Genomic DNA, 23,792 nt, shown 5'->3' with positions numbered 1-23,792 from the left:
CAAGTATATCCACTTAGGTACTCCAGGTGTGGTCTCACCAAGGCCCTGTATGACTGTAGTAAGACATCCTTGCTCCTGTACTCAAATCCTCTTGCAATGAAGGCCAACATACCATTTGCCTTCCTAACTGCTTGCTGCACCTGCATGTTTGCTTTCAGTGACTGGTGTACAAGAACACCCAGGTCCCTTTGTACATCAGCATTTCCCAATCTATCACCATTTAAATAAATACTCTACCTTTGTTTTTCCTACGGAAGTGGATAACTTCACATTTAGCCACGTTATACTGCATCTGCCAAGCATTTGCCCACTCACTCAACTTGTCTAAATCACCTTGAAGCCTTTTTGCATCCTCCTCACAACTCACAATCCCACCTAGATTTGTGTTGTCAACAAACTTGGAAATATTACATTTGGTTCCCTCATCCAAATCGATATATACAGGTAATTGTGAATAGCTGGGGCCCAAGCACGGATCCCTGCGGTACCCCACTAGTCACCGTCTGCCACCCCAAAAAAAGACCCATTTATTCCTACTGTTTCCGGTCGGTTAACCAATTTTCAATCCATGCCAGTATATTACCCCCAATCCCATGTGCTTTAAATTTTGAACACTAACCTCTTATGTGAGACTTTATCAAAAGGCCTTCTGAAAAGCCAAATACACCACATCCACTGGTTCTCTCATCTATTCTACCAGTTACATCCTCAATAAACTCATGTAGGCTTGTCAAACACAATTTCCCTTTCAGAAATCCATGTTGACTTTGTCTAATCCCACTGATATTTTCTAAATATCCTGTTATCACATCCTTTATAATAGACTCCAGAATTTTCCCTACTACTGATGTTAGGCTAACTGGTCTGTAGTTCCTGGTTTTCTCTCCCTCCTTTTTAAAATAGTGGGGTTACATTTGCCACCCTCCAATCTGCAGGAACTGTCCATAATCTATAGAATTTGGGAAGATGACAACCAATGCATCAACTATTTCTATGGCTACCTCTTAGTACTCTGGGATGCAGATTATCAGGCCCTGGGGATTTATCAGCTTTCAGTCCCATTAATTTCTCCAGCACTTTTTTTTTACTAATACTAATTTCCTTTAATTCTTCCTTCTCCATAGACCCTTGGTTTCCTAGTATTTCTGGAAAGTTATTTGTGTCCTCTTCAGTGAAGACAGAACCAAGTATTTGTTTAATTGCTCTGCCATTTCCTTGTTCCCCATTATAAATTCTCCAGTTTCTGACTGTAAGGGACCTACTTTGGTCTTCACTAATCTTTTTCTTTTTACATACTTGTAGAAGCTTTGACAATCCACTTTTATGTTCCTTGAAAGTTTACTCTCATACTCTTTTTCCCCCCTCTTAATCAGTTAACCCAGTTAAAAACAATGAATCCCCTTCCTATAGATATCTCATCCACATATTACTCAGCATCACAGAGTGCAAAACTGGCCAGGTTAAAGAGGACCTTCCAGCACAGCTTTTGTTCCATTTGGGAGAATTCATAGCTCCAAATCGAGCTCCACATGAACACTGCTCTCCTGGGTTGCAGAGGGTTAGCCAAGTGGCAGTATTTAATCAAACACCAGATACAGCTCTCCATTTACCAAATTCCAATTATTTAAAAATGGAAGGCTACCCAACGATCTTATTTGTGGTCGAGTGATAGGATCAGGCTTCATTCCCATTACTCTCCCATGTACAATACCGATTGCACATCAGAGCATTCCAAATATGCCAATGAGTAGACTGGGATTTTCCCTTCAACTGTTTCAAGGACAGAATATTGGGCAGCATATTTTGAGATCTAGAGTAGTTGGAGCTGGACACCATTTTCTCTTCATTTCTTATTGCAATAAATTGCTGTGGCTGAAACTCTTGAGGGAGATCATGAGAAGAAATACGTGCTGTCTACTCACCGAGTGCAGTGACCACAAGCAGGAATATGGTCAGTGGCGTGAGCACACAATGATCTCTCGATTTGAGGAAGAACGTTTCCATGCAGTACTGAGGCGCGGTACTTCCAGCCGGACAAAATGCATCATTTGGACATTTGATCGGAGCTACGTCTGGACTCTGGGAAAAGGTGGTTGGTGCTTCTTATTGACCATATTTCAGATTGGGTTAAACTTCAACCGCCAGGCACCAAAGACTCAGATCACAAAAATATAGTTACAAACAATTGATACTGAAAATGAAAACAAAAACACTGGAAATCCTGGAAGATACTTTACCCAAACATTAGCCTGACGCTTTTCACAAATGCTGACGAACTTGCTGTGTATTTCCATTTATTAGATTTGAAGACTGCTCTTTATAAATGGGACTAGTCATTCATTAAAATACCAAGTGCTTTTAAGCTTCTTCAGCAGTTTTTCCGAAGCTCCAACAAATTATATTGCAATTATTGCTCCTGTTCACTCCTGGCATCCACACTTAAGTGGGATTGAGGCAAGTCACCCAGTAACCACTATGGTTATGAACTGATTGCCGAGGAGGACACTGAAGAGCAACTTGCAATGATCCCTTAAACCCAGAAGAGGACACCCCAGCCTTGATTATTCCAAAGTAGCAGATATCATTTATATTAGAGCCTGAGATTTTGTGGGGCAGTTTCTCCCCCCCACCCCACCCTCCCCCATCAACATCATGGACGACACACAGCTCACATTCCACAGCGCTGAAAAGAACAGAGTAATATTGGAAAGGTTATTTTGGGGGGGGGGGGGGGGGTGAGAACACATGCACACACACACACCTCCCAATCAGGATAGTGTCTGAATACTCCAAGTAGTGCAACTCCTTCAAACTAGGACTACTCACAGGGCAATAATGCCATTCAGGACATAGGTCACAGCTCTCCTGTCCCACCATTATCTGGTAATATCCAGTTTTGCACATTCCACAGAGCAGCTCCTTTGGTTGCTTGTACATCCCTGCAAAATAAAGAAACTGGTGAATGTGCAGGAAAACATCCATCTGGGACCTGGTCATCGCTCACACGCACCATTAATGATTTCAAATCCCTATATTAGCCTAAAGTAAAAACAGAAGATACTGGAAATACTCAGCATCTGTAGAGAGAAAGAGTGTTAATGTTTCAGGTCAATGACCCTTGGTCAGGAGTTCTGACAAAGGGTCATCGATCTGAAACGTTAACTCTGTTTTTCTCTACAGATGCTGCCTGACCTGCTGAGTATTTCCAGCATTTTCTGTTTTTATTTCAGATTTCCAGCATCCGCAGTATTTTGCTTTTGCCCCTATACAAGCCTGCCTGCTTGCTAGATATCCTGTTCAATGGGTAAATGCACCACATGGCATGGAACAGAACTACGCAGGCCAGCACAATCATTAGTTTGATTCCTGGTCTGTGGAGAGTCAGCTGATCCCACCCAGAATAACGAGTCAGATTTTTGAGGGGGGGGGGGGGGGCACGGTGCACAAGAGAAAAAGGGGCACACCACAACTAAACTCCATGCTCCCAAGCTTGGGGGGGGGGGGGGGGGGGGGGGGGGCGGCGAAGAGAGAGAGAAAAAAGATAAATGGTGCTTACTTCCTGCTTCAGTGGCCTCCCCCCATCCCCTCCCTATAGAGGAGGATTAGGTGAAGCTCTGATGAGCTAGTCACGTACCCGATCAACACTCACTTGGGCATGTTGCAGTATCAGAAAATGCTGCCCCATTTGGATCAAGTGAGTCAGCTGCCTCAGTCGAGACAATTAGAGCAACAAGTCAGTTTAACATGAATAATGGCCCCAAATTCACGGTCTCAGAGTATGCAGTCATACCGCCTTTGAAATTGACCACAAGTTTGGGATTTCCACATCCGCTAAATCCCGAACTTGTGATCCGTCAAGTTCTGAATGCACATCGGCTTCACTGCGTCTTTCACCTCCTCACACAAGTGAATGTGCTGGTGAAAAGTTGGGCCAATTGCCCACCTGTGAGGTAATTACGTTGAAAAAATTTTAAAGCCTGTTGCACAGCACAAGGGGACCAGATGAGAAAATTGTATTACAAAAAGATCTGTAACAAGACAATGCTAGAATGGGAGATTTGTTTTAAGAGGTTATCAGAATGAAGTGTCTGTAAGCGCACTGAATAAAGCATTAAATGAGTGGTTTGTAACTTTTTTTTTAATAAATGAGAAGTTAGTAATCAGACACTTGTATTGCCAGTATGTTTTAAGAGGTTTGTAACAACTGAGGTTTGTGAATTTTGATTAGAACAATGTATGTTTAATGAGAGATTTACAATGAAAGATTGCAGTTACAGAATTTATTATAATGGCAGCCTTTGTGTGTTTGATTCCACTTCGGAGTCCCGTATACCTGTAAAATGGAGAGACAAAGAAAGGTCCCCAGTATTAGAATGCAAGAAATAGGAGCAGGAGTAGGCCATTCAGCCCTTCAAGCCTGCTCCGCCATTCAATGAGATCATGGCTGATCTTCTGCCGCAACTTCATTCACCAGCCCTATCGCCATATCCCTTGATGCCCTTACTAGTCAGAAATCTATCAACTTCTGTTTTGAATATACCCAATGACTGAGCCTCCACAGCCCTCTGGGGTAGAGAATTCCAAAGATTCACCACCCTCTGAAGAAATTTCTTCTCATCTCAGTCCTGAATGGCCTACCCTTTATCTTCTTCTTAGGCAGTTCCTCAGAACAGAGGATGACTTGCTTCCACATTAAAAATGAGCTCGCATGTGGACTGATTGTCACAGGTGGGGGCAGACGGTGGTTGAAGGGGCGGGTGGGGGGTGCTTGGATTGACGTGCACTCCTTGCACTTAGCTTCCACTTGCTCCCGGCGAAGAGACTCGAGGTGTTCGGACGCCTTCCCGGATGCTTCTCCACTTTGTGCAGTCTTGGGCCAGGGATTACCAGGTGTCGGTGGGGATGTTACACTTTTTCAAGGAGGCTTTGAGGGTGTCCTTGAAGCATTTCCTCTGCCCACCTGGGGCTCCTTTGCCGTGCCGGAGCTCAGAGTAGAGCGCTTGTTTTGAGAGTCTCGTATCGGGCATGCGGACAATGTGACCCGTCCATCGGAGCTGATCGAAGCTCTGACCACACTCAATGGCTGGGTGGATGTTGGCCTGAGCAAGAACATGGACGTTGATGCGCCTATCCTACCAATGGATTTGCAGGATCTTGCAGAGGCAGCGTTGGTGGTACCTCCAGTGCTGTGAGGTGCCTGCTATACATGGTCCATGTCTCGGAGGCATACAGCAGGGGCAGGTATCAATGCTGCCCTGTAGACCATGGAGCTTAGTGCCGGGTTTGAGGTCCTGGTCTTCAAACACTCTTCCTCAGGTGACCGAAGGCTGCACTGGCACACTGAGGCAGTGTTGGACTTAGTCATCGACGTCTGCCCTTGTTGACAGTAGGCTTCTGAGGTATGGAAAGTGGTCCACGTTGTCCAAGGCCTTGTCGTGGATTTTGATAATTTGGGGGGGGGGGGGGCAGCACTGGCGGGGGCAGGTTGGGTAGAGGACCTTTGTCTTACAGATGTTTAGTGTAAGGTCCATTAGCATAAGGATACCCTTTATCCTGAAGCTGTGGCCCCTGGTTCTAGACTTCCCAGCAAGGGAAACATTCTCCCAGCAGCCAACCCTATCAAGCCCTGTAATAATTTTGTATACTTCAATGAGATCCCCTCTCATTCTTCTGAATTCAAGAGAATACAAGCCTAGTTTACTCAATCTCTCCTCATACGACAGTCCCGCCATCTCAGGAATCAATCTCGTGAACTTTCGTTGCACTCCCTCTATGGCAAGGTAAATCCTTCCTTAGGCAAGGAGACCAAAACTGTACACAGTACTCCAGGTGTGGTCTCACCAAGGCCCTATTTTCCTAGAGTTTACTCAGAATTTCACTGTGGGATTATTAAGTAAATCAACTGTCAGGTTCCCAGCACAAAGATAAATGCTTTGATTGACACAACTTTAAAGATTGTCAGAATGTTAAAAATAAATATTGCCCCATTTTGTTTTGAAAATTTCAGTTGCTGCCAAACTTTTGCAGTTTACTACAGCTGATACTGTAAATATGATGTACTCCTGTCAGCTTGTAGTTTGTACCTCCATGAAGCTTAGGTGTGTGTTTTTTTAATGAATGCTTGATACCGTCCGTGTCTTCTATAAATCATACAAAATCGGCAATCTTCTGTGTTTCCTGACTGGTAAGAGTCAGGAAGTGAAAGCAGCATCACCCCACGTGATCCCAGGTTCACATACACATAACGGTGCGCTCCATGGGCCACTACACAGCGCACAACCCTGCAGCATTTGAAAGCAAATCTCAAAGCGGGGTTCGCACAAGGCAAGTGCGGATTTCCTTAGCTGCGCCGCCGACCGCAAATTCAGGGCCAATGTTTAGCTTTAGACAGCATGCTGAACTCTGAAGACAGGGATTCTTTTCTCTCCCACCTCACTTGCCACTATATTTAAAATTCAACTGCTCAGTGTCAGCACTACTAAACTGCACTGCAGTAGATTTTTTTTTTCGTGGTGCGATGGAAGATCAAAGAAATTGTATATGTTCACAACCCAGATTTAAGTACCACAAGGATTGCAGTAGTTCAAGTGGAAGGCTCACCACCAGCTTCTCAGGGCAACTAAGCATGGGCAATAAATACAGCCTTGGCTGAGTCATCCACATTCAGAAGAAATTAAACAAAAAATGAAACTGGACCAAAAGTTAGAGCTCATCAGTTACATTAGAAGCTGGTGACAGGAGACACTGCGCACCATCTGAAAAACTGCAGTGCTTAATTAATACTAAAGCGCTAGCTCAAAATTTCAGAAAATCTATTGTGTTCCTTTCTGTGGCATTTTGTGCAATTACTTGGTTTTCTTTCCTCTTTGCCCCCCAAATATTGAATTACCCCCCCCCCCCCCCAACCGAGGATCCTCAATTCCCATACATGTCCCCTCTCTTTCCCCCCCCCCCCCCCCAAAACCCCAGTATACTTAGACAGTACCTGGTCGACACAGTGTGCATTCTGTTGCTGCTGTAGACAAAGTTTCCTCCCCACCAGGGCACATTGTACACTCGCCACAGTTAGTTGTGCTGAAAAGCAACAAAACGTTTTACACACACATTAACCTGAAAATAGGCTCCAGTCAGTAAAAGGACAGAATCCAAAGAGTTGAATGATGGCAGGTATATGTGATGGGACAACACAGCCCACTTTAGTGGCAAGGGTGGAATGTCAAGTCTATGTTGGTGTGCATCAACTTGCATTTCTTCTATAGCATCCCCCATGGATGATATCCCAAATGGCTTAGCATAAAAAAGGACAAAAAAGGTTAGAATGCGCAAGCCAAAGGCATGATCAAAAAAAGAGAATGGTTTTCAGGAAATATTTGATTCAGAGAAGTAGAAAGCAAGGCAGAAGGAAGATGATAGGGAGTCAAAGGAGGGCTGGAAAATAGTGGCTGAATCAAGTGTCCACCAGGTGGAGGAAGGAAGGCCAAGAAGCAACAGATTTTAGAGGAGTGTAGGGTGGATGCAGGGACAGGAGGCTGGAAAAGATCACAGTAGGATGGAGCAAGGTCATGGAGAGATCAGAAAACGAGGATGAGAATTTTGAAAATGAGAATTTAAGACAGGGCAGAGTTGGAAGAAAGTGGTCTTAGTAATGGAGCAAAATGTGCACTAGAACGGAACTGCTCTTCCCACAGCCTGCTTAGTCCTTTTGCTTCTCCAAAGTTCAGTTTGATTCTGATGTGTTCAAGTTTACTCAGCTCTTTGATTAACAAAAAATAAATAAAAGCACAGCAATTTCCATCAGGGCACAGATATGGGCCATTGCCTAAAAAAGACACTGCCATTATTTCAGTGAACCATCTCTGTCCCAGTTTTATATGAACCTTGGACTCAAGGTTCCGCTAAATGCTACCATGTTATGTGAAAGGAGGACATTTAATATTGTACAGCTCCCCCAATTGCCAAACGATCAGAGATCAGCTGACACTGCTGCAAGCCAGGAATTCACAAAACAAATACTTTAGCGGCTCTTTGCTATAGATGTGCACACTGTCAATACTTACTTGCAAAATAATCCTTGGGAACAGGACTTGCAGAGAGCAGAATTCTTCTCAGAAAAGGAACCTGGAAACAAGGTGGAATTTTAGTGCATATTGCTTCGAACTGAACATCTTCAGAACAAACTGGTTTTCGTGCAAGTATATTCAAACCAGATCTACATCAAAGAAGAGTGAAGTCCATGCAACCCAGGGATGACACTAGCCTGTATAACACCAAAGTCCAGTGAGACATTGCCTTTTATTTTAAAGTGAATGGCTTCTCAGAATTCTCTTATCCAGTTCATCAATTTAAAGAAATTGTGTAGTACTGTTAGAGGATAGTAGCAGACTTCAGGAAGTAGTGAAATGGGCAGACTCACGGCAGGTGAAATTTAATGAAGTGTTAAGTTAATTTAATGAATTTTGGAAAGTAAAAAGTGAAGAGGCAATATAAATGGTATAATTTTAAAGGGGTTGCAGGAACAGATGGACCCGAGGCATCATATACACAAATCTTTGAAGGTGGCAGGACAAGTTGAGAAGGCTGCTAAAAATGCCTATGGGATCCAGTGCTTTATAAATAGAGGCATACAGTACAAAAGTTAGGAAGTTATGGTAAACCTTTACAAATCACTGCTTAGCCCTAGGCTGAAGGATATACTTGCCTTAGCAGGAGTGCAACAAACATTCACTAGACCGATTCCTGGGATGAGGGCGCTGTCCATTGAGGAGATTGAGTAGAATCAGCCTATACTCTCTGGAGTTTAGAAGAAGGAGGTTCTCTCATTCCTACAGGGCTCGACAGGGTAGAAGCTGAGAGAATGTTTTCCCCTGGCTGGAGAGTCTAGAACTAGGGGTCATAGTCTCAGGGTAAGGGGTAGGCCATTTAGGACTGAAATGAGAAGTTTCTTCACTCAGAGGGTGATGAATCTTTGGAATTCTCTACCCCAGAGGGCTGTGGATGCTCAGTCGATGAGTATATTCAAGACTGAGAGCGAGAGATTTTTTGGCACTAAGGGAATCAAAGGATATGGGAGTTGATGTAGAAGATCAGCCATGATCTTACTGAATGGCAGAGCAAGCTCGACGGGCCGTCTATCCTACTCCTGCTTCGATTTCCAATGTTCTTAAGTATGGTCTCCATTTTTGGGCACCACATTTTAGGAAGGATATCAAGGTCTTGGACAACATTTACCAGGATGGTACCAGAGATGCGGAACTTATGTGGAGAGACTAGAGAAGCTCGGCTTGTTCTTGGAGCAGGGAAGGTTCAGTGGAGATTTAAGAGAGGTAATCAAAATTAGGAGAGGTTTTGAAAGGGAGAAACTGGTTCCACTGGCAGGGGGGTCAGTAACCTGAGGACACAGATTTAAGATAATTGGCTAAAAATCCAGGGGGAAAAAATGCGGAAAGTTGTTACGATCGGGAATGCACTGTGGTGGAAGCAGATTCAATAGTAACTTTCAAAAAGGGAATTGGATAAATACTTGAAGAAATTTTCATGGCTATGGGGAAAGTGGGACTAATTGGATAACTCTTTCAAAGAACCGACACAGGCACAATGGGCTGAATGGCCTCCTGTGCTGTACAATTCTACAAATATAGAAAATCTAATTCTACATCTACACCAAACATGCTGAATGAAAGATGAACATGTGCTATGAAACCAGAGTAGCAGCCTACAAAATGACAACTATGCAACAAAGGCTCAAAATTAAATATATTTTAACCCAATGAGATAGATCAAATTCTAACAGGAAAAAAAAGTATTTGGTTCTACTACTGTTTTCTTCAGTCAGTGCTGTTCCGCAATCAGGCAGCACAAAATAGCCAGGAGGAGCTGTGATCATAAACTCTGCTCCCTTTTAGCTTCAGGAAGATGCAAGATGCCCACATGGAAGAGGAGTGAACATGAAGTTCCATTTTAAAACTTCACTTTGCAACACAGGTTAACAAGTTGGATTCAAACTTATATTTGCACCACTTACTTTACATGAGTTGTAAGTGGAGGGAGGGGGAAAAGAACAAAAGACACAGCAATATTACTGCCCCCCCCACCACCACCAACACACATTCTCACTGGACTCTTGCATAACAGTAGGAATGCAGCTCTACCTGGAAGGCAGTCTCTGCAGGCTGTTGAACCAGTTTCATTGGCATAAAACCCAGATTCACAGGCTTGGCATTTTGTGCTTCCTGTAAAACTGCAAAAAATTAGATATCAAGTTACTACATTGGAACTTAAAATGACTTGCAAAAAGTATTAAAACATACAATAAAAGATTGGACAATTGTCAAGATCTACCCCATACCCTACTGATGGAATTGGAGTTTATTACACAACAATCTAAAACCATTCCGCTTTAAAACCACTTGTACTATATCAAGGATGTTTTCCTCCCCTATCTGTGGAAATAATGGATTTAGAATGTTACAACAGGTTTATTGTTGGCTGAACCAAAGCAACAAAACCATCAGTCTGATCTGAATTTGAACTCATACCCAGGAAACGAGAGGGCAGTGTCATATCCAATGTTCCCACTAATTTTTTTTTTGGGTGTGCGGCCCCTTTAAGGGACTGCAGGGCTCATTCACAGTTTTGCGTATGCGCGAAATTTATCACTAGAAAAGCCGGTCCCAAGCTGGCCGGGACCAGCAGCGAGCTGTGTGGCCACGCCATAACTTGTTGCACTACTCAAAACATCAACAGTGCAATAATACATGAAGGCTGCCTAATGAGAAAACACACCCCACACAATGAAATATACTTACTACTTTGCAATGAATAACACATTTCTCTACTGCCATCTAGAAGCAAAAGACGCCATTTCAGCTTGTGACAGAGTGTAATATATTTGATTATCGGGCATGGGCAACACTGGTAAAACTGCATTTATTATCCAAGTAGCTAAAGGGGGTGATGGCCTTCTGTCTGCAGCATTTATGGTGATGGTGTTTGATTGACTCATCATAGCATTTGTTCAAAAATCAGATCCCTATAATGAAAGCACTTTCTACATACCGTCTTAAAAAGGCCCAAGTGACAGACATGGCGGAACTCACTGCAGAGAGCATTAACTTTAGTGGAAGACAGCACTTTTCCCTTCCATCCATATTACCCCAACATTAATTAATGCATCTTTTAAATGTTTGTGTTCAATAGTTTTGCACTTGGAGGGTTAGCAGTCCATCACCCCTCTATATAGTTACAGAACATTCGCTCCCAGGCAGCACTGGCAAAAGAACTTGGTATATTGGACTAAAATTATTTTGGGGGGAAAAGTGGAAGGGACTGAATAGCTTGTGAGGAGAGAAGTGCACAAAAGATTTTGCTGCCTTTAAAATGGGAAGAGTTTTATTTAGTTCCTCAGTCACACATTTGCCCCAACTGAGGTGATTTTTCTCAAGCTAGTGGGCAGCAACAACTTGCATATTTATAGAAACAAAAAAAATAGGAGCAGGAGTAGGCCATTTAGCCCTTCAAGCCTGCTCCGCCATTCAATGTGATCATGGCTGATCTTCTATCAATACCATATTCCCGCTTTCTCCCCAGAATGCCTTGTGTCTAGAAATCTCTCCCTCCTTCTTAAATATATTCAGTGACTTGACCTCCACAGCCTGCTGTGGTGGAGAATTCTACAAGTTCACCACCCTCAGTGAAGATATTTCTCCTCATCTCAGTCCTAAATGTCCTACCCCGTATCCTGAGACTGTGACCCCTCGTTCTAGACTCTCCAGCTAGGGGAAACAGCCTCCCTGCATCCAGTCTGTCTAGCCCGGTCAGAACTTTATATGTTTCAATGAGATCCCTCTCATTCTTTTAAACTCTAGTGAATACAGGCCTAGTCGACCCAATCTCTCCTCATATGACAGTCCTGCCATCCCAGGAATCAGTCTGGTGAACCTTCATTGCACTCCCTCTATGGCAAGTATAGCCTTTCTTAGGCAAGGCCACCAAAACTGCGCAGTACTCCAGGTGTGGTCTCACCAAGGCCCTGTATAATTGGAGTAAGACATCCTTGCTCCTGTACTCAAATCCTCTTGCAATGAAGGCCAACATACCATTTGCCTTCCTAACTGCTTGCTGCACCTGCATGTTTGCTTTCAGTGACTGGTATACAAGGACACCCAGGTCCCTTTGTACATCAACATTTCCCAATCTGTTGTGTCTGTGTGTTGATAGAGACACTGAAGACAGGAGTTGGTTTCATAGGTGTTTACTAAACAAAGTCTGGAGGGGAACTAACGGATACAACACAATATACAGGCTTATATAGCCCGAGTGGCCATTACCGGCATTACAGTACACATGGGGCTTTAAAGGCACATACACTACAATTCCTCCCCTTTTAGCCAGCACATAATATTTTAAGTAATTATTAATTACATGTTATAAGAAAAATAATATACACATTGCTGCAGTTAATTATAAGTCAGTCTCTCTGGAGGCTTCCTGACTCGGTCCGGATAATGCCTCGGTGGCGTTGTAGTTTCTGGCGGTGTAGTAGGTTCTTTTGGCAAGGCTGATTCGGCTTCAATGCCAGTGTCGGGTTCATCGGGTTCCAGTATCACCGGATCGGAGGTAGATATGGGTATCTCTACTTCATCGTTAGATGTATAGAGTTGTGGTGTAGGTTGTCCCTTTTCAGATGACTATGATTTGGTCAGCATGGCGCCTTATTATGCTTTCTCCGATGTCCACGGTATACATCAGCGGTCCTAGTCGTGTGCAGATAGTTCCAGGCTGCCATTTCTCGGTACAGTAGTCCCGGGCCAAAACTTGTTGACCTGTCTGGAAGGTTCTAGTTGGCCTTTCATTCATGCCTTGAAATTGCCGGTTCTCCACGTCCCTTCTGATGTTGGGCTTGATCAAATCCAGCCGGCATCTTAGGCTTCTATTGAAGAACATCATGGCGGGAGTTTGGTTTGTAACCATATGTGTTGCATTCCTGTATGCGAACAAGAAGTTATCCACCTTGTGCTGAAGTTTTATGTCTTCATTACCCATGGCCTTTATGGCCTTCTTGAAGGTCTGGACAAACTTTTCAGCCAATCCATTGGTGGCGGGATGGTATGGGGCGGACGTGTAGTGCTTTACCCCATTGTTTTTTTTAAGAACTTCCTGAATTCTTCGGACACAAATTGCAGTCCATTATCAGAATAGATCTGTTCCGGCAGCCCATTCCTGGCAAATATGGTCCTTAATACTGTGATGGTTTTTTCCGTAGTGGTGGAGGACATCTTTATTACCTCCGGCCACTTGGAGTGTGCATCAACCGAGTCCATAAATGGACCAGCAAAGTCGATGTGTACCATTTGCCAGGGAGAGGAGGGCCACTCCCATGGATGTAGAGGGGCTTGGGGTGGAGCGTTTTGGACCTTCTAGCATCCTAGGCAGCTCTTGGTCATTTCTTCGATGTCTCCATCGATACCTGGCCACCATACAAACGCCCTGGCTAGGTTCTTCATTTCACTCCACCCAGATGCCCCTCGTGAAGCTCCTTTAGAACTTTATCCTGGAGTTTGGGTGGAATCACCACTCTGGATCCACACATCAAGGTTCCTCGGCACACTGACAGCTGTTCTGTTCTCTGAGAGAATGCTGGCAGTGGTTCGCCATGTGCTGGCCATCCTGTCACTGTTAAATCGTAGACTCGCGAGAGAGTCGGGTCATTTCTAGTTTCCCTTTCAATGGCAGAATTTGTTACTGGTAGACATTCGACTATAGTAGAGTGGAAAATCTCCACTGGGTCTATGGTAGGCACAATAACCCGTCAGCATTCCCATGCTGTTTTGATCCTTTGTATTCTATGTTGTATTGGTGTGCCCCTAGAAAAAGGGACCACCTCTGTAGCCTTTGCGCTGTCATAATGGGAACACCCTTTTCAGGGTTGAATATGGAGATGAGGGGTTGATGGTCAGTCAAGGTAAATTTTTGTCCGTGTAGGTAATGGTTGAATTTCTTCACTCCCCATACCAGGCTGAGTGCTTCCCTGTCAATTTGGGCATAGTTACGCTCAGCTGAGTTCAATGAGCGTGACGCAAAAGCTATCGGCCGTTCCGAGCCATCAGGGAATTTATGCGATAATACTGCTCCTATGCCGTAAGGGGATGCATCGCACGCCAGTCTGATTGGCAGTGATGGGTTGTAATGAGCCAAAACTTCTTTGGATGTGATAAAGTCTTTGCATTTATGGAAGGCACGTTTACAGTCTTCGCTCCATTTCCAAATTACTCCTGTTTGTAGCAGTTCATTAAGAGGGTGTAGGAGAGTTGATAATTTCGGTAAAAATTTATGATAGTAATTTATTAATCCCAGGAACGACCTTAATTGTGAAACATTTTCAGGTGCTGGGGCTTATGACCGCTTCAATTTTCTCAGGTGACTTATGCAACCCTTCCTTATTAATTATGTGGCCACAATATGATTTGATTTTGGAAAAATTCGCACTTGGGGCGATTTGCTCGTAGGCCCCGTTCTCTCAGCCTAGTGAGCACCTGCTCCAAATTGGCAAGGTGCTCGTTGTCGTTTTCTCCTGTTACAAGGATGTCGTCTAGGTAGCATTGAGTCCCCGGAATCCCTTGGAGGACTTGCTCCATAGCTCTTTGCCAGATAGCTGGAGCGGATGCTACTCCGAAAACCAGTCGATTGTACTGGTGCAGACCTTTGTGTGTATTTATCGAGAGATATTTGTTTTTTTTTTTTGTTTTTTTTTTTTTTAAAAAGAGGCCTCCTCAACCTCCATCTGTAGATATGCCGGTGCCAAGTCAATTTTGGTGAAACGTTTCCCTCCGGATAGTGAGGCGAAAATATCTTCGATCCTCGGAAGAGGATACTGTACCGTGTGAAGGACCGGGTTTACAGTCACGAAGTCTCCACAGACGCGAATTTTTCTCTGTTCTTCAGATTTATCATTATTCAATGCTTTCTTCATGACTGGAACGATGGGTGTTGCCCACTTGCTCCAATCTATTTTGGATAATACGCCTGCCTTTTCCAAATTCTTCAGCTCTGCCTCGACTGCTGGACGAATTGCGTATGGCACCGGTCTTGCCTTAAAAAAACTTGGGAATTGCTGCATCTTCCACTTTTATTGAGGCGGTGATGCCTTTCAAGGTTCCTAGTTTCTCTTGAAACACTTCTTTGGCGTTGGCCAAGATGCCTTTTAATCGTTCAGGTATGACGTCATCGTTTTTTTTTTCTTACTGGTCACCGTCAGTGCCTGAATGGAGTGCCAGTCTAAACGTATTTTCCTGATCTATTCACGTCCCAACAGCGGTGGATCACCATCTTGTAGAATGTATAAATACAACTTTCGTATTTCCTTGCCGTTGTATACAACAGGCACCCTTATTTTTCCTTTGGGGTATACTTTCTGCCCCGTATATGTTTTCAAGATAATGGATGTGTCTTTTAAAGGTATATGCGGAAATAGCCGCTCGTAATCCCGTCGATTTATGACGGTCAGAGCTGATCCTGTATCTAGCTCCATTTTAACTGGGGACCCTGCTATCGTGAGGGTAACCCAAATGGTCTGGTAATCTTCTTTGGCAATTACATTATGTAATTTGAGACAGCTTAGTCTCTTGTTTTCGGAGTCGCTAGCGCTCTTCTGGTCTTCGGAGCTACTGTCCGTCATCATTTGTACCTTTCTGTACTTTTCATAGAGTCATAGAGTAATACAGCACGGATAGAGGCCCTTCGGCCCATCGTGTCCACGCCGGCCATCAAGCCCTGTCTAATCTAATCCCATATTCCAGCATTTGGCCCGTAGCCTTGTATGCTATGGCATTTCAAGTGCACATCCAAATGCTTCTTAAATGTTGTGAGGGTTTCTGCCTCCACAACCCTTTCAGGCAGTGAGTTCCAGACTCCAACCACCCTCTGGGTGAAAAAGTTCTTTCTCAAATCCCCTCTAAACCTCCCGCCCTTTACCTTGAATCTATGCCCCCTAGTTATCGACCCCTCTACTAAGGGAAAAAGCTCCTCAGCATCCATCCTATCTATGCCCCTCATAATTTTGTACACCTCAATCATGTCCCCCCTCAGCCTCCTCAGCTCCAAGGAAAACAAACCCAACCTGCCCAGTCTCTCTTCATAGCTGAAGCGCTCCAGCCCTGGTAACATCCTGGTGAACCTCCTCTGCACCCTCTCTAACGCGATCACATCCTTTATTGATTTTTCCTCCCCCCCCCCCCCCCCGCCGGTGTGTGGATTTTTTTTTGTCCAGATCGGCATACCCGTGCATGTGTCCAATCTTTCCGCATTGCCTGCATGCTTTGTCCTTGAACCAGCAGTCAAGGGTGGAGCTGCCGCAGCGATAACATCTCTCGAAACCCTGTGTCATTTCATGGGTGCCGAAGTCCTGTGTCTTTTGTTGTATCTCTGCAGCTCCTCTTGCGGCTGCTTCGTATGATACAGCCATACTGAAAGCCTTGTCCAGTGTTAAATCCTTTTCAGAAAGCAGCCTTTTCTGTGTTCCTTCACTTAAGAGACCGCAGACGAATTTGTCTCGAGGATAATCTGCTAGTCCTGCCCCGAATTGGCAGTGTTTTGATAGCTTTCTTAATTCGGTGAGGTAATCAGCGTTACTTTCATTCGTGTGTTGATTTCTCTTGAAGAATTTGAATTGTTCCACCATCAGCAGCGGTGTTGGGTTTAAGTGCTCCTGTAGGGTATCAACAATTTCTTTAAAATTCTTGTCCTTTGGTTTGGCTGGCGTGATTAAATTTTGTAACAGCCCGTATGTCTTTTTGCCCATTAGATTTAGCAGTACTGAAGCTTTTTTTTTTCCCATCTTCTATTCCATTTGCGGTGCAATATACCTCCACTCTTTCCACATGTGGTCCAATCCTCTATCTCGTTATCAAAAGCATCAATATTGCCAGACTTAGGCATCTTAGAAAAGATATGGCGCTTCCCGTGCTTTTCTTTCTTTTCTGCAGAAAAGATATGGCGCTTCCCCGCCGATGACAACGCTGTTTCCCGCGGTTTCCGTTCTTTTTATTTATTTATTTACATTTGGAGACTCGTTCACGCCAGACTCTCTCTCTAGGTCTGAACGCCGACCTGCTTGCAGCGCCGGCCGTCTCCAGAGTGCTCCCTCCCCGTCTGTTACTGCTTGCCTCCGCTTTCGCCAGCCGCTGGAGCCCCAGCCCGATGCCCAGGAAGGATTATTGCAGTACCTGCCACCAGCTTGGCTAGCTGGTGAAACCACAGCTTTTTCTTTTTCTTGATTTTTCTTCAACTTTGGACGCCAGAGGAATCGATGTCCTTGAGGTGCTGCCGAATTGCAGGTAAGTCCGTTTCCAATTCGTCGCCATTGTTGTGTCTGTGTGTTGATAGAGACACTGAAGACAGGAGTTGGTTTCATAGGTGTTTACTAAACAAAGTCTGGAGGGGAACTAACTGATACAACACAATATACAGGCTTATATAGCCCGAGTGGCCATTACCGGCATTACAGTACACCTGGGGCTCTTAAGGCACATGCACTACACAATCTATCACCATTATATAGCACATTTAACGTAGTCAAATATCCCAAAGCATTAACAAAATTTGACACGGAGCTACATAAGGAGATATTAGGACAGGTGACCAAAAGCTTGGTCTAAGAGGTAGGTTTTAAAAGGAGTGTCTTAAGGAGGAGAGGGAGGTAGCGAGGCGGAGAGGTTTAGGGAGGGAATTCCAGAGCATAGGGCCTTGGCAGGTGAAGGCACAGCTGCCACTGGTGGAGCGATGAAAATCAGGGATGTGCAAGAGGCCAGAACTGGAGGAGCAGAGAGATCTCTGGGGGTTGTAGGGCTGGAGCAGGTTATATAGAGATAGGGAGGAGCGAGGTCATGGAGGGTTTTGAAAACAAGGATGAGAATTTTTTTTTTTTTTTTTTTTTTTTTAAATAAATCGAGGCATTGCCAGACCGGGAGCCAATGTAGGTCAGTGAGCACAGGGCTGATGGGTGAACGGGATTTATGGCAAGTTTTGGATGAGCTTAAGTTTAGAGACTGACCAGGAGAGGATTCGAATAGTCAAGTCTGGAGGCAACAAAGGCCTAGATGAGGGTTTCAGCAGCAGATGAGCTGAGGGAGGGGCAGATCAAAAACACTCAATAAAACCTTAGCTGTTTCCCCAATTTCAGGGTTCAGTACTCATTTTTTGATCAGCTCATGAAGGGCCCCAGCAATGTCTGCCATGGTGGCACAAAGTTTCATTATGAACACTCTAATCCCTCTCAGAATACAGTACACTAAAAGTTGCTTGAATCTATATTTAAAGAAAAGTAGCCAGGACAGGAAACAAACATGTACTTTTGGGATGAAGTTCAAGTTTTGAAAACGGTCATGAGCCCAATTAGACTTTTAAATAGATTTACATTACTACAGCAAGTTTGTCTTAATTGGCATTCAGTGATCCAGATTATTCATTCACTTCCTATCCCCAGCTCCAGCCTCCCAAACGCCCATTAAAACACTTCAAGTGGAAGGCAGCATATCCCAGTACTACTGTGGAGTTGAAATAGATGGAAGAAAAAAAACAATGTTTCTAGTCACAAACAAGAGTCACATTTGTAGTAAACTAAAGGCCTCCCATCAAAAGAAAAGTTTAGTCCAGCTCATCCACTGGTTCAGCTGGTAAAGCTAGCGTTCAATTGAGCCAGATAGACCAGTTAGTGTCTGGTCCAGCTCCTGGTCTGTGCAGAGTAAGCTGATCTCAGTGGGCTAACAGTATGGACTGATGCATCTATACAATGTTTTATTCATGTTGCTAACCCCTATGTGGACCATCACCATCAGCCCTCCTCCTGTCCCCTTCAGTAATCCCCATTCCTTAATGTGCACAGCTCTGGTCATCAACTATCAACTTAGTTGCTCTGGGACAAAGGTTCAGCAAACATTTTCTCTGCCTCCCACTACATGGCAAATAAAACAACCTTTTATTCATTGTTCCTTTTTCACTTTCCCGGCTGCTCACAGTCTATGTTCTGTATGATAACTGGTTATTTATCTGTAATTGTAAACCTCAATCGCTTCATTAACTGGAAGTTCAGCAAACTTTTTTCCCCATAACTTGTGAGCAACCTATTATGTGAGTAATCACTAACAAAAGATCATCTCATATATAGACACCCTCGCTCGACCACTCATCTGGTTGAAGCAGTGAGTAGTTGAGCCTCAAGCACCACTGGGTAAGGAAGATTGAACATCAGAGGAGGATCGGATTGGGCTCAAGCTACATTGCCCCCATGGTCAAAGAGCCTGACACTCAGTGCCTAGGCTCACATGTGAAGGAGGGCCATTTCGACAAGGTACCAGAGGGAGCCCATCAATGTCCAGTTGTTGGTATTTGGCACTACCCCGCGTACTTACTTTGTATAGGCACCTTTTGAGCAAGGCAGACACGTCCCCTGACCAGCCCGAGACTGGTAGGAACCCTGTGGGCACATCAGACAATCTTCTGGACCAATGCAGAACCCATCAGAACAGCAGGAGCAGTTCAGGGACCCTTGAAGTGAAAAGGAATTTTAAAAAAAAGTTATAGCCACTTGAATATCTACCACATTTTACTTGAAATATAAACATTTGCTTAATTAAATTCAATAATAACTAGTACATTACTTTAGTTAACAGTAGGAGTTTATCAAATTCCAAATAGTTTGGCAAGTTAAGGCTCCCACTATCTCATAAGCCTCCTCAAATTCATGTTGAAATAGATGATCTAATTGAATGGCAGAACAGGCTCTAGGGATTGAATGACCTAATCTTGTGCCTAGATCCAAGGACTCATTTAGCTCATATGGGGATTTCATAGGATTGGGTTTCCATAGTGCTGCTATTTTGCATTTGGATGGCCCTAGGGAATTATGGCCGGTGTCTCTTGGGACACCTAAAGACCTGGACGACTTTCAGGCTTGGGCTGATAAGTGGCAGGTAACATTCGTGCCACAGTAGCACCAACAAGTGAGAGTCTAACCACCGCCCCTTGACATTCAATGGCATTACCATTGCCGAATCCCCCACCATCAACATCCTGGGGCTCACCATTGACCAGAAACTTAACTGGGCCAACCACATAACTATTGTGGCAACAAGAGCAGGTCAGAGGCTAGATATTCTGCAGCAAGTGTCTCACCTCCTGACTCCCCAAAGCCTTTCCACCATCTACAAGGCACAAGGAGTGTGATGGAACACTCCACTTGCCTGGATGAGTGCAGCTCCAACAACACTCCAGGTGCTTGACACCATCCAGGACAAAGCAGCCCGCTTGATTGGCACCCCATCCACCACCAGAAACATTCACTCCCTCCACCACCGGCATACCGTGGCTGCAGTGTGTACCATCTACAAGATGCACTGCAGCAATTCGTCAAGGCTTCTTCGGCAGCACCTCCCAAACCCACGACCTCTTCCACCTAGAAGGACAAGGGTAGCAGGCGCATGGGAACATCACCACCTCCAAGGTCCCCTCCAAAGTCACACACCATCCTGACTTAGAAGTAGATCGCCAATCCTTTATCGTCACTGGGTCAAAAATCGTGGAACTCCCTACCAAACAGCACTGTGGGAGTACCTTCACCGCACGGACTGCAGCGGCTCACCACCACCCTCAAGGTCAATTAAGGGATGGGCAATAAATGCTGCCCAGCAAAGCAGATTCCCATAAGCGAATAAAAAAGTGCACCAATAGATGCATTATTGCATGCGACTTATTCATTGTATGTGGGCGTTGCTGGTAAAGCTAGTATTTATTGCCAAGAAGGTGGTGAGCAACCTTATACAACTGAGTGGCTTGCTAGGTAATTTCAGAGTCAACCACATTAGTGGGTCTGGAGTCATATATAGGCCAGGCTAGGAAAGGACGGCAGATTTCCTTCCCTAAAAGGACATCAGTGAACCAGATGGGTTTTTACGACATTCCAGTAGCATCATGATAACCATTATGGATACTAGCTTTTTATTCCAGATTTATTTAACTGAATTTAAATTCCCCAGCTGCCGTGGTGGGATTTGAACTCACGTCCCTGGAACATTAGTCCAGGCCTCTGGATTACTAGTCCAGTAACATAACCACTATGCTACGGTACCCCCTGATTATGACAGCACAAGATGGAGGAACTGGCTGGAATGGCGCAGAGAATAAGATTTATTCCCAAAAATTTTTTTTTTTTTTTTTTTTTTTAAATCCACAGCAGTTTGAAAAATTAGGAAAAACTTCTAATTATAGAAATATACCAAAGCCACTTACCATTATTAGGGAAATGCCCTGGAGAACACATAGCACAATTAGAAGTGTTCAACACTGTACAGTTTGGAGATATGGAAGGGACGATCACTGGAACGTGAGTTGATGTGGTGACATTTCCCTGTGAAGTGCTGGTGGTGATGTTAAGGATATTATTTGTATTAGTCGAGGTGGTCACTAGTGTAGAATGAAGTGGAACTGTAGGAACAACCGTCACGGTGCTGACTTGACTAAGCACCAAACCTAGAAATAAAATGCCAGCATGACTAGGACAGTCAGTTTAAAAACAAAAAAAGCCATATGCATTCATATAACTAATATAAAATCACAAATCTACTCTATTCACATTCTGGTTACTAGGTTAACATACTGGATGCAGAAGATAGAGCCCCAATAAAGAAAGATTCCATTATCCAAGAAATTTTACAGGGATTTAGTCTCATCATTGAGAAGGCCTTCCCAAACAGGAGACATCCGTCAAAAGTGAACTCCAGGCTAATGCAGGGCAACAGTGCAATGGTGGAAAGAGCAAGCAGTTAGCTCACTTTTTGTTGAGGTCTAGACCCAGCTGGAAAGACATTTAGGAGTACTTTACTTCTCAAACATTGAATATGTCCCACTACTCATTTGCTGCACAATCCTGAAGGAAACAAAAGACAGATTGGCTTTTGTGACTGATGCAAGCCACAGAATGGAGCAATAAATAGGGGCTCACATCCATGATGCTCCGTACAGATTCTCAATCACTGGAGGCATTGCAGAGAAAATGGGGGGGGGGGGGGGGGGGAAGCAAATGGAAGCAGTATATGGAGCTATACTCAGCCAATGAGAGCACAGGCATCGACCGCAACACCACAATATTTAAATCCCACCACACTTAGAGGTTGCAAACTCCTTGCTGGAAAGTTGCACAGTAGCATGCTCCACTTCCTCACCCCAAAATGGTCACTTGTACATTTACTTTGCACTGCACCATTATAGGAATCCTTGCATTTGGCTCACATGCAGATTTCAGAAGGCAGAGCCCTGCGTTGACTTCTTCGGCAGCACCTCCCAAACCCGCAACCTCTTCCACCTAGAAGGACAAGGGCAGCAGGCACCACCTCGGAGTTCCCCTCCAAGTCACACACCATCCTGACTTAGAAGTATATCGTCGATCCTTCATCATTGCTGGGTCAAAATCTTGGAACTCCCTAACAGCACTGTGGGAGTACCTTCACCACACTGACTGCAGCAGTTCAAGAAGGTGGCTCACCACCACCTTCTCAAGGGCAATTAGGGATGGGCAATAAATGCCAGCCTTACCAGCAACACCCACATCCCATAAAACAAATTTTTAATAAAGAGAGTTCGGAGGTGGGGAGGCAAATGCATACAGATCACTAATCAGCCCAAGATATGCAGTCGCTAATCAGCATGTGATTACCGGAGGGAAAGAGTTGCGACTTTCCTCAGATGCACTAAGAAAATGCTCAAGATGCCCAGGTAATTGCCCAATGCTTCCCACTTTATCACAGCACCAGACCAGAAAGCATGGATATGATTTAGACAGTAAAATGGCAGACAAGCATAAAAGATAACTGTATCCTTACACTGGGGGTTTTCTCTAACAAGCTGCTGAACCACAGCAAGAACAACATCATGAGTCTCATCAACAGACAATTAAAAAATTGAACATAAAGAATTGATACTTTGTTTTTAAATTGCCATGAAAATTAATAAAAAAGGAAGCAGCCTTTAACAGGATGTTCTACTTGGTGGTAAACAAGCCACTGTTACAGTAATCTGAACAGTACAGAGGACAAAATGAAAAACATACCACTAATTGGCATTAAATGTGGTCAACCTCATGAAGAGCAGGGCACGAGGATGGCTGGTGCAAGAGGTGGAAAGGTTGGACCTGCTGCTGTAAGAGTTCCTCTTGGGGCCAAGGTTAAAGGGGCATAACCCTTCACAAGTATTTAAAAAATATCAAACACACGATGCAATACAAGTACTTCAAAAAGCATCATCGTTTTGTCTGTACATGATTTTTTTTTTTTTTTAAATTAACATGGCTATCTTGTGTTAATTTTCTCTCAAGATTACAGTTTGCCTTTACTTCACATCCTTGAGCCAGAGTGCAGATCTTCACCCTGCATCCATCCCAGCCTGTACCCGGGTACACTAGACTCTGGGAAAATGGTCACAAACTGAAGAATGTCAATGCTGAAGAACAAACCAATTAGAGTTGAGTGCAGATACAGACCTCAAGTCTTGGCAAACCAGGTACTGTACCTGGTTCCTCTTGTAATTTAGCAATACAAATTTAAAAACCAGTTTATTGAAGAGCAGAGCAAGGACAGTCTGTTGACCATAATGATGTATTTCACTTCCATTAAAGCAGATTCAGGAACTGCTTTCATAGAATATGGCACATATGGAGGCCATTTGGCCCATCATGTCTGTGCTGGCTCTTTGAAAGAGATATCCAATTAGTCCCGCTCCCCCCCCCCATAGCCCTGCACATTTTTCCA

At 44.2% G+C, this 23,792-nt stretch overlaps 1 protein-coding gene across 1 annotated transcript in view; it reads right to left on the bottom strand.

Annotated features, from left to right (window-relative positions):
• Window positions 1–23,792, bottom strand: part of LOC147123629 (uncharacterized) — a 52,144-nt gene that overhangs the window by 8,438 nt on the left and 19,914 nt on the right. Inside the window, exons 2-8 of the mRNA XM_085975412.1 lie at window positions 21,280–21,519; window positions 19,404–19,539; window positions 10,149–10,237; window positions 8,058–8,118; window positions 6,986–7,074; window positions 2,827–2,939; window positions 1,923–2,079 (exon numbers count right to left, since the gene is read on the bottom strand). Of these exons, the coding sequence (XP_085831538.1) occupies window positions 1,923–2,079; window positions 2,827–2,939; window positions 6,986–7,074; window positions 8,058–8,118; window positions 10,149–10,237; window positions 19,404–19,539; window positions 21,280–21,519 (885 nt within the window). The remainder of the gene's footprint in view (window positions 1–1,922; window positions 2,080–2,826; window positions 2,940–6,985; window positions 7,075–8,057; window positions 8,119–10,148; window positions 10,238–19,403; window positions 19,540–21,279; window positions 21,520–23,792) is intronic.

The sequence above is a fragment of the Somniosus microcephalus genome, chromosome 2 (assembly GCF_052327205.1).
Source record: "Somniosus microcephalus isolate GS21.2 chromosome 2, FLI_Smic_1.0, whole genome shotgun sequence".
Lineage (NCBI taxonomy): Eukaryota > Metazoa > Chordata > Chondrichthyes > Squaliformes > Somniosidae > Somniosus > Somniosus microcephalus.
The sequence above is the reverse complement of the archived record's forward strand: the minus strand, read 5'-3'. Positions and strand labels throughout refer to the sequence as shown.